Here is a 13826-nt window from a genome sequence, read left to right as displayed (position 1 = left end):
ACAATATCACCGCCCCGAAATGATAAATTTGTACTCTCTGTAGGATGATTCGCACCCCATTGTAACGTGAAATATGGCGGACTTCAAAGCTTTTCTCCATTAAATTGCGTTTAAAGGGTTGCGAATTATCCTAAATGAGGTGCGAATTTATCAATAGCCTTATAAAATTGACCAAGACACGTGATTCTCGTGTCCACGATCCTATAAAATTACAAAACCAGCCATCTTTTAATTTTTTTTTACAAAAGAGAGGGTTGGCCAGGAACAAATGAGGGCTTAATTTTAAAGACTAAAAACCTAAAGCCCTAAACCTAAATCGACTATTCTCCATTTACTCTTATCTTGCGCAGCTTCCGCTCCACACAGAAATCGAAATCGCCACCGCCATCTCCCTCCTTCGAGAAAAAAACCTTGTTTCTTCGTTCTTCCTTGCACTAAGTCACTAACCCTCTGCAAAAAACCTCCATCTCTGATCTCCCACCCTCTTTCGAGAAAGTCGAAACCCTAAGCCTCAACCTCTCCAAAAACCCTTGATCCTAATACCCTTTCTGCAAATCTTCTCGTCTCTATCAAGCTATCCATCAAAGATTGAAAGGTATTCTCTTTGAATCTCTTTTCTCATTTCTCTTTTCTCTCCCTCTCCTAATTTCTATTTAATCTGTATATTCTCTGGGCAAATATCAGTTTGATGGATATCCCCCCCTGTAGCATAAAAATTGCTAGCATAAGCTACTTTTTCTGTTTTTTCTAGTAAAAAAAATCTATTGATGCTGAATATACAAAATCAAACCACTAAATAAATTGAACACCGAATTCAAACAAAGATTGCCAGAATTACAAGTAAATTGAAGTAGCAATACTACATGAACAAGGATTGCGTCCAGTTTCAGTCATCCTAGTTGCAAAGGCAGATCATGTTCCTATTTTGAAAGACAAAAAAAAAAAAAACTAACAATGAGATTTTATCGCTACAGATCGATCAAACATCCTAATCAAATACAAATATAGAAGGGGGAAAATCTCCATTGATCTATTACTAGCTTCTTTACACAAGTAAATAAGATCAAACTTAGGATGCACAAAATCGTAACTTTCTAATAGATCCCTACTGAGAAACCCTAATAAGCCCTAAAACGACATGAGAGAGAGAGAGAGAGAGAGAGAGAGAGAGAGAGAGAGAGAGAGAGATTACGGGCAGTAAGATTTGGACAAAATGACGATATCATGTTGAGAAATAGTTTTCTTTAGGACAAATGCGGAAGCATGGTGGAATGTTACCGTGCTGAGTGGGAGTCTGCCTAGGTATGGGACAAGGAGGGACCCCATCCAAATCTCTTATCGGTTGGATTGGATTCGGAGTGTTCTTCGGATCATAATTCATACATCTAGGTCACGATCCATTTCAAACTAGACAGTCTATCAGAGTGCCCTAGTAGGTCCTACGTACTTTTACACAGTTAAACCCTTGAGGAGGGGGGGGGGTGTGGTTAGTCGCTTCTGATTTCAAGTCCCTAATGGACTTTGACAAATTGTCCATGACTCTCTAGGGACTTGGACATTAATGTGCGGACACTTGGGATTTTGAGTACTCCAGTGGGAACTTTTTAGAGTCACGCAGATATTAAAATCACACGTTAGTCATCAACAAATACATGAATTTGAAGTCCTAGAGTTCTAATAATCAATTTTTTCTATGATGCCATGGATTTATGGGCCCTATTAAAATATCTAAGTAATATTGTGCATTAGAAATACAGGCAATTGTTTCTATTCTACAAGTTATATTTGTATCAAGGCATTAAAGGATAGGATTTCTATCTTCTTTGATTGGTTAAGATCCAAGGATCTTCACATCAGGTTAATGCCCAGGTTGTCAAAATCTTAGATGAAACAGCGCCTTAGGAATTCGGTTTCGAATCACAATCCGCTGTCAAAATCTAAAAGAACAGGGCCTTAGCAATCCAAAGCTCTAAGCATGAGCTATATGGGAAATTTTTTGAAGGGCCTTTCATACAAGTTTAATAGAACTCTCCATAAATTAAACCCAGTTTCAAAACGAACAGAGCCTTGATAAATTAATAGCTACAGCTACTGGTGTGAAAACGAACAGAGCCTTTCATATCAGTAGCTTTGGATTGATAAAGCCATGTATTTTTTAAACCCTAAAAATTTAAACTTTAAACCATTTGGCTAAATCCAATACCACATCAGCTTGTCATATGTGTAATTTAAACCCTAAACCACTTCAAAAACATAAAGCATAAAGTATAAACACAACAGAGAGCACAATAAACCCAATTCAATTTTGAGCAAGAGAGAGAGAGAGAGGAGAGGCGTCTTCTTTGTGGGAGGTTTTCGAAAGGGAGTGAAAATAGGAGAATGGGTACAGAAAATACCTTTTCTTGTGGGTTTGGTGGGGAGATTTTTTGTGCGGTGTGGAGGGAAACAAACCGGAACCTTCTTGTGATGGTGAAGAGGGAAACAAACCAGAAACCCCCTGTAATGGTGGGGAGGGAAACGGACTAGACCGGAGGGATACGAGATTAGGCTCCATGCTCTTTCTTACTGGTTGGGATGAGATGAAAAAGTCGAAATAGGCTTGATTTAAAAGTTCACTGTTTACGGTGAACGTGTAGGGTTGAGTGTTTTATGTTTAACGCCGTGACTTTAAGTTATGGCCGCTACGAAGTTCACCATTTACGGAAACTTGCCACTTACGATGATTTTTAAAACGCGCACAAAAAGTACTCTGTGACTAATGCGTGACTTGTCAAATCTGCCAAAAAACCTTGAAAATCCCTCTTCACTAACCCACCCCCCCACCCCCCCCCCCCCCCCCCCCCCCTCTCTCCTCTGTAGAAGGGCGAGTGCAAATGTGACATGTAGTTGAGCGGGTGAGCTCCATTGGCGGCAACAACACAGTGGTCTTTTTATGAGATATTTTATTTTTGTCTTTTCACGTACAAGGACATTTTGGTCCTTTTAAAAATGAGTCCAAAAAAATCTGTCTTGGGTATTTTGGTCACTAATTGATGGTATGAGCTGATTTGCAAAGTTTACTCGATGACTTTATGTTTAAATTGTCAAATTTGAAGACTCTTTTTGCAAATAAACTGAAATAGAAGACTTCATTTGCAAAAACCCCAAAAAAATTAATCAAACAAAGTTTTTTTTCATTGAGGGACATTTTTATAATTTCACATAGAACAGGCTACAAACCCTAACTCGTCCTCGTTTTTCCTCTTATAAATCTCTCCCTTCCGAGTAATACAACTATGCGTTACAAACCCTAACTCCGCTCCGTACAGGTAATCAGATATGTGTTTTGGAAGCATTTATTTTGTGTTTTCGTTTGATTTCTTTTCTTATTTGCCTTCTTAAGGTTTGATTCTTGAAAGATTTACTGTGTTCTAAAGCATACCTATTGATCACTTTTGTTTTTTTATTTTTCATCGATCTATGTTCTTTCAACTTAACTCAACTCAACTCAACTCAACAAAGCCTTTGTCCCGAACTAGTTGGGGTCGGCGATCTATGATTTTTCAGATCTAGCCTTAAATGTTTTCTGATAAGATGGCCTGTCTTCTTCTATATTTTTATCTAGCTTGTTGAGATTAGAGGCTAAGGCCATTTCTTCTTGAAATACTCATTTTTTCCCTTTATTTTTACTTCGTTTTATTATGTTCTAAAGAATATCTATTCCTCCTCCTGTCTTTGTTTTTTTATTGATCTATGATTATTCAGATGTAGCTTTCTAGACATTTTTTGTCTAGCTTGGTGAGGTTAGAGGCTAATGCTTCTTGAAAAAGTCGTTTTTTCCTATAATTTTACTTCCTTTTTTTTTAATTTTCTAAAGAATATTACTTATGTTTTAGTTTTTTAATTGATCCATGTTTTGGTAGTCCAGTTTGTTTTCTTTGATGTTTTTACCCAGTTTGGTGATATTAGGGGCTAAGGCTATTGCTTGTTGTTCATACAGTAATGATGGACCTATCCATGTCATTTCTTTCAATGCTGAGTTGCGCTTATATTCAAGACGACGGCCTACGATTTATCTTTTGTTGTTGCCATTGCCTGAATTGCCGACCACCTCCTCTTAGAGACAAGGGTGGAGTAGATTGGTAAGCTTTTGCTATTATCCTTTTTCTTCATAATGGTCGAAAGTCCTTTCTTTATCTTTTGATTATATACTTATATATAGCTGTTTTAATACCCAGTTGTGTTTTGCGATTATACACACACACATGGAACAGGTGATATAGGAAAACAAATAAGCAGGTATATATGTACTTCCCTCTATCTTTTATGTTTGGATGGAGTATATGAATTTCTTCATTATAATCTAGAACCTCTAAACAATATCACAAATCAATCAGATTCTTTTGTTTATTAATGTCAAATATGTTAAGCTTGTATTGTTTATTACCATATGCATTTTTCTAAGTCATTGCTAGTCTTGTTAACTATTACTATATGGATTTTTCTAAGTAATTTCTAGTCTTGTTAACAATTATGGCCAATCTTGTGAACAATTTGCTGTCAATTTTTGGGAATATGGTGCTTTTATTAAAAATCTTATGTAGCTATTTCTTATTCGACACGGTATTAATTGTGAATGCCATTATGGGTCTGGGCAATGTATAAAAAGAAGATGTTTCTATTCTTCTCAATGTGCCCCCTTTTTAGAGCAAACTACTTTGCCTTCCTCCCTTGCTATGGGTTTGTAGATGTACGTTTTTAAGATGTTTTGATCATGTTTTCATCTATGATTTAGCCGACACTTTGACTTTATTGCTGACACACATGGTGTTTCGTGTCCACACGTGTTGACACTCCTTTAGACACTTGTAAATGTATTGCTAGAAATGATAGACACTCAAACTTAATATAGGCGTGTCGACACATTTTTTTACCTTTTCAAGTGTGGCATTCTGTTTTATTATTGAATGTTGTATTTACCTCTTATTATTATTATGTTTTGAAATGGTAGGATTTTATAAATGAATGAAAAGAAAAATGCAACCAAGAAGTTCACAGGTGCAATGATCGATAAAAGAAACTTTACAAGAAGAAGACAAATTTTCATCGCCATGGCTTAGAGCATTACAATGAGGCCAAAGTCATAAACCACAAGGCTAGCCTTCGACACGCCTTCCTTAAGCCATTCAGTTCGCTTCCCTTTTGGCCGTCCTTTTAACATGAGAATAAGTGATCACCAAACCCTCTAACTTATCTTAAATTTCATCAAACCAGTGTGTAAATCTCCAAGGGATGGGGAGATCTCCCTTAAGCCATTTGATTACACCGAGAGTCCCCTTCAATCGATGCTATGTTGAGCGGTCAATTGACCACTTCCCTTGAAGAACTGCCTTTACTTCCGCTTCATTTGAATCCACCGACCCTATTGGCCCTGTGAAGGCCCATAGGGTGTTACCACCATCATCTCTAAGGATCCCGCTTATCCCTGCCGGCCCTGGATTACCCAAATTGGACCCATCAAAGTTGAGTTCTAATCAATGAAAATTCTTTGTTCTCTCTCTTTTGATCTTCATTGCTACATATTCATAGCTGATTTTGGAGTGTGTGCACCACCTCTCCTTAATAAATTTCTTTCTCTTTTTTATCTTTTTTGTCCATAAGATTTTAATAATTATACCCCCCCCTAAACAGATGGTGTTGTGGGTAAAATTTATTTAATCTGCAAGTATTAACGGTTAATCAGATGATGGACTGTGTCGAATATAGGGGAAAATTTATTAAATCTCCTATTTCAGCACATTCGTGGGCCAATGTATTCAAATGTATTCGCACTCTTTATCTGAAATCTCTGGAGCATAAACTGAATGGTTATTTCAGAAGGCTAATAATCTTCCCAATTTTTGTTTCCCCAAGTTTTCATATTCAATAATGCATCATATTAACTTTTCCTTATGTGTGATTAGGGATGTGGTCAATGGGCTTGTCTATTTACACGAAAATAGAATTGTACATAGAGATTTAAAGCTCTATAATATATTGATAAGCACCAACGAATTGGCAAGCACTGAAGGACTTTTACGTGCGAAACTATCAGACATGGGTCTAAGCAAGCGCCTTCCTAGGGGCATGACATCTTTCAGTCATTCGGAAGGTAAGGGTAGTTGTTGAACCTAACTAATAGTATAATAATGGTGAATATATTGTAGGATATTGCGATTTTTAAATTCATCATATTTGTCTTTATTTGTAGATGGTCATGGAAGTTTAGGTTGGGTAGCACCTGAAATTGCTGAGGGTGGTCATCAAACAAATGCAGTGGATTTATCCAGCTTGGGTTGCGTTCTTTTCGTCTGCATTTCAGGGGGTGAACACCCATTTGGTCTTCCTTCTGTACGTGCTAACAATATTGAGTCTAGCAATTTACAACTATTTCCAATAGACCACAACAAAGAAGCTGTAGATGTTATTTCTTCTTTGCTAAACCCCAAGCCAAAACTGAGGTAAGCAAATCTTCAATGTAATCTAAGTGGTATTTTATTATTATTGTTGTTATTGTTGTTAATAAGATCACACTTCTGACAAAGCACATGAACATTGTTCCCAGGCCAAAAGCAATCACAGTTATGCGTCGTCCTCTACTTTGGAATTCTGAGAAGCGCATGTCATTTCTTCAGGATGTGAGTGACAAGGTAGAATCAGAGAGGCAGCAGGGTAAGGTAGAATCAGAGAGGCAACAGCAGGGTCCTCTTTCTAGCAAAATAGAAAGGATGGTGGCAATTAAAAGATGGGATAGAAAGTTGGGATTTACAGTTATACAAGACATTTCTTCTCATAGGAGGTAGTCTTTAAACTGCACTTGCGATTTGTTGCGAGCTATTAGAAATATGTTACATCATTATGAAGACCTACCTCCACATGTCCAGGTTTGTTTCTAAACACAATAATTATACGATTTCTATTTTATTTCTCCTCCAATATGTGCCTATTGGGTTCCTTATTTAAATTAATTAATTTATTTGAATTTATTTCATATGGATAAAGTTATGGTGATAGTTAACACAAACCCACTCCCATGATTGAACATACATGTCCTCACTATGCTAAAAAGATTTATGCATAATTTTGATGCCATTACCAAATAAAAAAAGTAATTGACTATCGTATTGATACTTTTATCGCTTTTACCAAATTTATTTTCTCTTATTCTGTTCCATACTGAATGCTGAGTGCAGTTTATTGTTTCTATATCAGGGACTTCTTGGCCAAATTCCCAAAGGATTTGACGATTATATTAATTGTATCTCAAGACTTCAAGAAAGAGCAATGCTTTAAGAAATATTTTCAATAGTGACTATCGATCTCAGGGTGAGTTTGCAATGTGTAGTCTCATACTTATAAGGTTCACGAGTGATTCAGTAGTAAGTTCAGCACCTATGTTGTGATTACATTGTTGTGGTTGGGAAGATTGGGGCCTTTAAATATACTTAGCATAAAAGTTACGAAGATCTCATTTGTTTGCAAGAACAAACAACCTAGGACAATTTTATTTATTTTGCTTGTGTTAGTCAACATAAAACCATTGTTATATTGATTATTCTTAATGGTTGTCATTGACATTTCAGTTGGTGCACAAAATGCATGGTCAAATCCTGATCATTCCTGAATTATATTAAACTTTTTGAGAATCCACAGAAGTTTTCTTTGTGAAGATTCACTTCCTAGGTAGGTTATGCTAACAAAAATTTTACTGCACCCATTTTCTGGGTATCATGATTAGCCTTTCATCATAAAGGCTGAGCAATAAACTAACTATAAACCCCCATCTTTCCCAAAAGAGTTTTGTCATAAAATTTGGGTCCTTTATCTAATATATGGATCTTATTTCAGCGTGGGATTAGACCAACAGTATATCCCAATGGTGGCCTATTCAGATTGACGGTTCTGATCATCCATCACAGCAACCCGATCAAACCGGCTTTATGCATTTGTCATTTTTTTAACCAGTGATTTGTGGTTCAAATCTTAGACACTCACGTCGCTGATGTTGATTTGGCTGATTTACGCCCCGCACGTTTAGGATTTTGGGAATTGATATTGAGATGAAAATAGTTAACTGACAATCTGTTCTCAAAACCAAAAACAAATAAGACATAAAGAGAATAACCCAAAAACTCCAATTTGAGAGAAGTGATAGACTGTTATAAACCCCTCTAAAGGGCTTTGTACTATCCAATTATCTCTGGGAGAATGAAAAAGCAATTTTTGAGATGAAAATAGGAAGCCTATAACTAAAGACATCTTTATAAGTTTGTTTAAGAATACTAGCATAGCATCAACCCTTGCCAAAAAAACCCAACATGATATACAGAAAGTATAACTAGTATGACTAATGACATGATTTTCTTTTCATTTTACCCAGATATGGAAGTAAAGGCCATCTGCGAAGTACAAAGTACGCAACCATTGCATCAATTGCCGATTGTGCCAATTGATGCTGAAATAATTAACTGATAATCCTAACTTTGTTTATGTAAAGTGGATGCTACATTGTGATTCTACAATTATAGGGTATGGAGTTACGCCCGATTTCTGCCCAATGGGGTTCCCTGTTTCGGCATTTATAAGATTTTCAAGTTCCAGTTAATTGAAGGCACAAGGATGAGGGAAAAACTGCCCAAAGCAATAGTTATTTTTGTTAGTATATGATGCCCAAAATACACAAAATGAGAAAATAAACTTATGTTATATATCACTATACAATTTATATACATTCATACTGTATCTATCCAAGAAAATTGTTCATTGAGGTTAATTTCATATACCTCTGGAATTCTGATCTTTTGTGGGTGAAACTACACAATTTTGGATGACCCTTATTACCCAAATTGATCAAAGTGCATCCTGTGATTTTTCATCTGCAGAGTGCCAAAAAAGAAAAAAGGGAAGGTACAGATGATGTTATGAAGTTTGAACGGTCATGGCTCACATTTTCTCCTTGGCAGCCTGAACATATTGCTCTGCTAACTTTTTCACCTTTTCACCTTTTCACCTTCCTTGATGAGGAAATTCGCACTTTTGGCTTTGTCATGGCGCTTCTTGTTTATTTAGAATATTTCTAGCCACAATGCAGATAGAAACCAATGAGGTCATAAAGATCTAAATTGGTATTTCCAAGAAGCCATACAATTATCTCAACTGGGTCCTGGTTTTTATGGCACTGCATCAAATTATCTAAACTATTAACATTCTGACACGACACTTGTACCTGTACCTGTACCTCTGAAACTTAGTTCGATGTTGCAACTACACCATTTATGAAGATAAGTATACATAGCTAAATATGTTTCCAAGTCACCAACGGAGCATAAGGAAAGAAGTAAAGAACAAACATGCACACTGCTGAGATAAAGTCTTTCATGGATTTATTAAACTGTTTTTTCATTAATTGTCCACTGACACTTAAATGATAAAGACGGGTCCAAGTAGGTCATAAAGATCTAAATTGGTATTTCCAAGAAGCCATACAATTATCTCAACTGGGTCCTGGTTTTTATGGCACTGCATCAAATTATCTAAACTATTAACATTCTGACACGACACTTGTACCTGTACCTGTACCTCTGAAACTTAGTTCGATGTTGCAACTACACCATTTATGAAGATAAGTATACATAGCTAAATATGTTTCCAAGTCACCAACGGAGCATAAGGAAAGAAGTAAAGAACAAACATGCACACTGCTGAGATAAAGTCTTTCATGGATTTATTAAACTGTTTTTTCATTAATTGTCCACTGACACTTAAATGATAAAGACGGGTCCAAGTAGGAAAACAAAAAAAGAGTAATTCAGATATCAGGTACAACTGTTGGTGACAAAATGGCAGTTTAGAAATATTTTTTCTGTTTCCCAGTAGAATTAAACAAGTATGCCATCTACACTTGCATTTGCAGGGAAGATAAGACTTGGGGAAACCACATAAACCAGTAGGCTTTTGGATTAGAAAATGTTAATGGCTGGATGTTTCAGTATTTGGAAATGTTACAAATGCAGTGAAAACACAACACCCTTGTACCTTTCTTAGATACATATAGACAGAGACCAGGCTCCTATTTAGTATTGGGTCTCGCCTCTTTTCTCCGGACATTCTGACTCGGTAAAGAATGATTTGGCGAATTTTCACCTCCATAGGAGTTGTGGTCGACAGAGAAATGACATCTGAAGTTATTTTCCGCACAGGACTCAGTCACAAACTCAGACACCACAGCTGCTTTATCCGACCTATAATTTTTACCCTCTCCAGGAATTATGTCTTGAGATGTTGCTTCCTTTCCCATTACTTTGTTTGGCTGCTTTGACACATTGTCAGAAATCATATTCACCAAAGGTTCTTTGTCCGGGCCATATAATTCTTCACACTCTGCAATGGAAGGATCTTCATCTCTTTCACCATGAAAGGGTTTTTTTGCAGGACATTGACTATCCATCTCGACAGCCAAGATCAAACTTCCTGTGACTCTGTCTTTAGAGGCAGGGATATCCATTCGAGCCTTTAGGATCCCCAATCTGTCAGGATCATCTGTTGCTTCCTCATATTTACAATTAAAATGTTCTATGAAACCATCTATCAAGTCCAGGGCATTACACGTTTTTTCACAGACGGTGGAAAGTACCACCTTCATTTTTGAGTCCCCATCGTCCGGTTGTGACTTGAATGCTCTCAAAGCACTTGACTCCCGGAAGGACCAATATAGTCCTCATCTTCCAAATCAAACTCAAAATCTCCACATATGTCGAGCTCCGGATGAGAATCTATGTCAAATACATTCTCAAGGCCTTCCTCTTTGACCTCATCTTTCTCATCAAGGTCATTTTTCAATCGAAATAGACTGCTTGGTGGAGAATCAGAGAGAAAGCCAGCCAATTTCAGTGCAGCTTATGCATTTTCACATGTTTCCGCAAAATCAAATGATGCTTTTCTGACCGTTTGTTCTGCACCTTCAGAAGGTTCAATCGTGGGAAAAGAGGCATCTGTTTCCAATGTTGCAGGCTTGCTGGTATTTGTAAGCTTAGATAGCACTTGAGAACACAGATTAAGATAAAACAGCTTGTGTTTTTATTTATCGCATATCTCCTTTTCAACCTAAACTGCATCCGCAACAACCAACTATGTATCCGCAGTCCTACAAACAACAGGGAGATTTGCTTTCCTAAAGTAGTGCTCCGTAAGGCGATAGAGTTGCGCCTATAAGATAAAGCTTCAGTAAGTGGTCTATCACTAAAAAGAAAAATCATGAAAAGTATCCACAGACATTGTTCAGTAATACACAGTCTTGGCATGAATTTTGATGATTGAATTAAGTTGGGAAATTGAATATTTAAATTATTCTAGATTACTCTTTATCCCAAAACATGATAGATAATGAAACTACAAAGGATAACTGCTTATATATTAAACCAACAGTGCTAGATAATCCAATCTGTTGTGGCCTTCTTGCTATAGATTAACATAAAATAGCAATTCTGTTAAATGGAAAAATCTCTCATATGACAGTAGCTCATGCACAATAATGAATCAATTCATAATTTAGTACCCAGTCTAGGCCACTGCCGTTACATAGCGAGTAACCACTATATCTGTGCTAAGTCCCAACATATCTTCATTGGACCATGCAACGACGTCTCTGTACTCTTTGAACATGTCCATCATTTTTGCATGTTCCTCCAAGGATAACATGGTTCCAATTCAGATTTGCTTAGGGTCGTCTCTAGTTTCTTAAAGGATAATGTTTATCTTTTTGGTTTCTTGTCTTTAGTGTATTTAGTGATAATGTTTATAATTTGAATTTGTTCCATTATAATTCGGGCTCAACGTTTCTTTGTTTGCTTGATTATTTTGAGAATCTCAAATGGAGGTCCGCCTTCTTCAGCCAAAGGGTTTCATTATCATTAGAAATTTCATGACTAGATAACATACTCAAAATCAACATCCACTGATGAAAGAGGGGTAATTACAGACTTCATGGACTCTAGCGACAAGGTTACGTCTTACTTAGACTTACTAGATACAAATGATTCGGTGATGGTAACATAGGACCGGTTAGTATCAATGATCAAAGATTTTCATTTGGAAAGGCTAAATTCTTCGGCTATCATAGTTATCCCTTCCATGCTATTAGGTTTAGTAGCCATGTGAGGATCCATTCCAAACAAGGAATCCAAAGGCTTCAATTTCTTCTTGCTAATTGTCATGCATCTTCTTCTTCTTTTGCAAAGGCAAAAGGTTCAATATTCGGGACTTGGTGAGTGAAGATCTCAAGCCTAGGATTCATATTTCCTGCGATTTGATTCATCCATGGATCCAGAAAGCCAAAGAAGGGAAATCTTTTCCTTACTCTACAAATTGTCTATTTTACATCATTAGATATGGATGCATGATTATTGGCTCGTCCAGAAACTTTGGTTGTTTGACCATCGCCTTCAGCTTTTGGTTTCTTCAATACAATGTCTAATCTTTTTTAGAGCGGATATATTAGAGGGGATATAATATCCCAAGCAAATCATTGTTTCGAATGCTCAACACAAATGGTTCCTGGACTGCCCTCTCACTCCCCTTGCAGAAAACATGGCTCCTCATACTACTGTCCTATTACTCTCCTCGTAGAAAAATTGGCTCCTCATATGCAGCATGTAAGACAAAAGGCTTGATGTACGGCATCTCTATTTTTGTGAGCAGTATAAATATTTGGTACCCTAGATTTATCGAGTGTCGATCAGTTCAAATGGTATTTATGACGATGACATTTGAAATGCCACCATGTTTACAATGGACCATATTCTCTCTTATTGACCCAAGGAAGGAACGTACTTTGTGGGATCTAATGTTGCTTCTTTTGCGAAGATGACATTGACTCTGGCAGGTTGTGGTAGTGCATGAGTTGCTACATTGGACTATCTTCCCTTCCTTCAACAAGTTTTACACATAGTTTCAAAATCCCCCGCATCATCATGGTCCATGGACTCCCCCAAGTTGACTCCCTTTTTACCTTGGTCGTGTTCTTGTCCGAGCCCGCATTTTGCCCTAAAGGGTCAAACAAAACTCCTTTGACTCTCTTGAATTCTGCCCACCTCAACCAAGTACTCGCCCGACATCGTGCGGAGTCAACTAGGATTTGCTTCGGCCACGTTTTTGACCTCATCCACATTTTGAAATGCTGGTTTTGCAGGACATGCTTAAGGGTCATGCACTTGTCCATCAAATGTGTTGGACTTGGTTCTATGCACATGATCTATTGGGATTGTATCCTCTTGGGATGGGATCAGTCGGTGCTTTGCAATTGCCTTAAAATGGAGCTCAAAAACACTTTCAATTGGGTGAACACGGTTTTTATGTTGTTGTGGTTGCTGTTGATGCCATTGTGGTTGAATGGACAAGTCTTCCAACCACTGCAACTGAATGGTAGTCACCATCTTATACATTGTTCACTCCACTCTTTCGTGGTTGTACTACTTTCCTTTGAAAATTGTAATTCTTGGCCAATGCCCCAATTTGCCCGAGTTTATATTCTTCCTGGCTTCCCACTTGGGAAGGAATTATGGAAATGGGCTAAAAAGTATTGGAAATTCTGGTTAAATTTCTAAGTACCATTTGAACTTGCTCCATCTCCTTATGCAGCCTTCCTCTTCCAGCGGGTGATAAAGGCCGCGAAGGAATACATAAGCTTTTTTTTTTTGTCATTTTATAGCTCTCTTATTGTCAATTTGGTGCTTTTGTTTGGTCGTTTATAGGTATTTGATTGTCAATTTGGCTCTTTTGTTTGGTCATTTAAAGGTCTCCGAATGTCAATT

At 37.2% G+C, this 13826-nt stretch overlaps 1 protein-coding gene across 4 annotated transcripts; it reads left to right on the top strand.

Moving 5' to 3' along the window:
- The first annotated feature begins 304 nt into the window (after positions 1-304).
- On the top strand, positions 305-13572 carry LOC143888465 (serine/threonine-protein kinase/endoribonuclease IRE1a-like). Of its 4 annotated transcripts, none has more exons than XM_077392921.1 (7): positions 305-595; positions 3980-4121; positions 5943-6130; positions 6230-6479; positions 6584-6902; positions 7231-7344; positions 13205-13572. In XM_077392921.1, the coding sequence occupies exons 2-5, from the start codon at positions 3982-3984 to the stop codon at positions 6819-6821; spliced, it is 816 nt and encodes a 271-aa protein (XP_077249036.1). In that variant the 5' UTR covers positions 305-595; positions 3980-3981; the 3' UTR covers positions 6822-6902; positions 7231-7344; positions 13205-13572. The 4 variants fall into 4 exon arrangements, with proteins under 4 accessions (XP_077249036.1, XP_077249035.1, XP_077249034.1 ...); XM_077392920.1 differs by lacking the exon at positions 13205-13572 and adding an exon at positions 8901-9203; XM_077392919.1 differs by lacking the exon at positions 13205-13572 and adding an exon at positions 8399-8784.
- Positions 13573-13826: the final 254 nt, after the last annotated feature.

This window comes from Tasmannia lanceolata, unplaced genomic scaffold (genome assembly GCF_043159265.1).
Source record: "Tasmannia lanceolata isolate RefF3 unplaced genomic scaffold, GAP_Taslan_0.1 ptg000012l, whole genome shotgun sequence".
Taxonomy (NCBI): domain Eukaryota; kingdom Viridiplantae; phylum Streptophyta; class Magnoliopsida; order Canellales; family Winteraceae; genus Tasmannia; species Tasmannia lanceolata.
Note: the sequence above shows the minus strand (reverse complement) of the source record. Positions and strands in the feature narration are given on the sequence as shown.

Excerpts from the sequence above, each read along its gene's own strand:
- LOC143888465 (XM_077392921.1), top strand. The coding sequence starts at position 3,982 with ATGATGGACCTATCCATGTCATTTCTTTCAATGCTGAGTTGCGCTTAT. Across the intron at positions 6,131-6,229 it reads ATCTTTCAGTCATTCGGAAG|ATGGTCATGGAAGTTTAGGT; the intron begins GTAAGGGTAGTT and ends CTTTATTTGTAG. Across the intron at positions 6,480-6,583 it reads AACCCCAAGCCAAAACTGAG|GCCAAAAGCAATCACAGTTA; the intron begins GTAAGCAAATCT and ends CATTGTTCCCAG.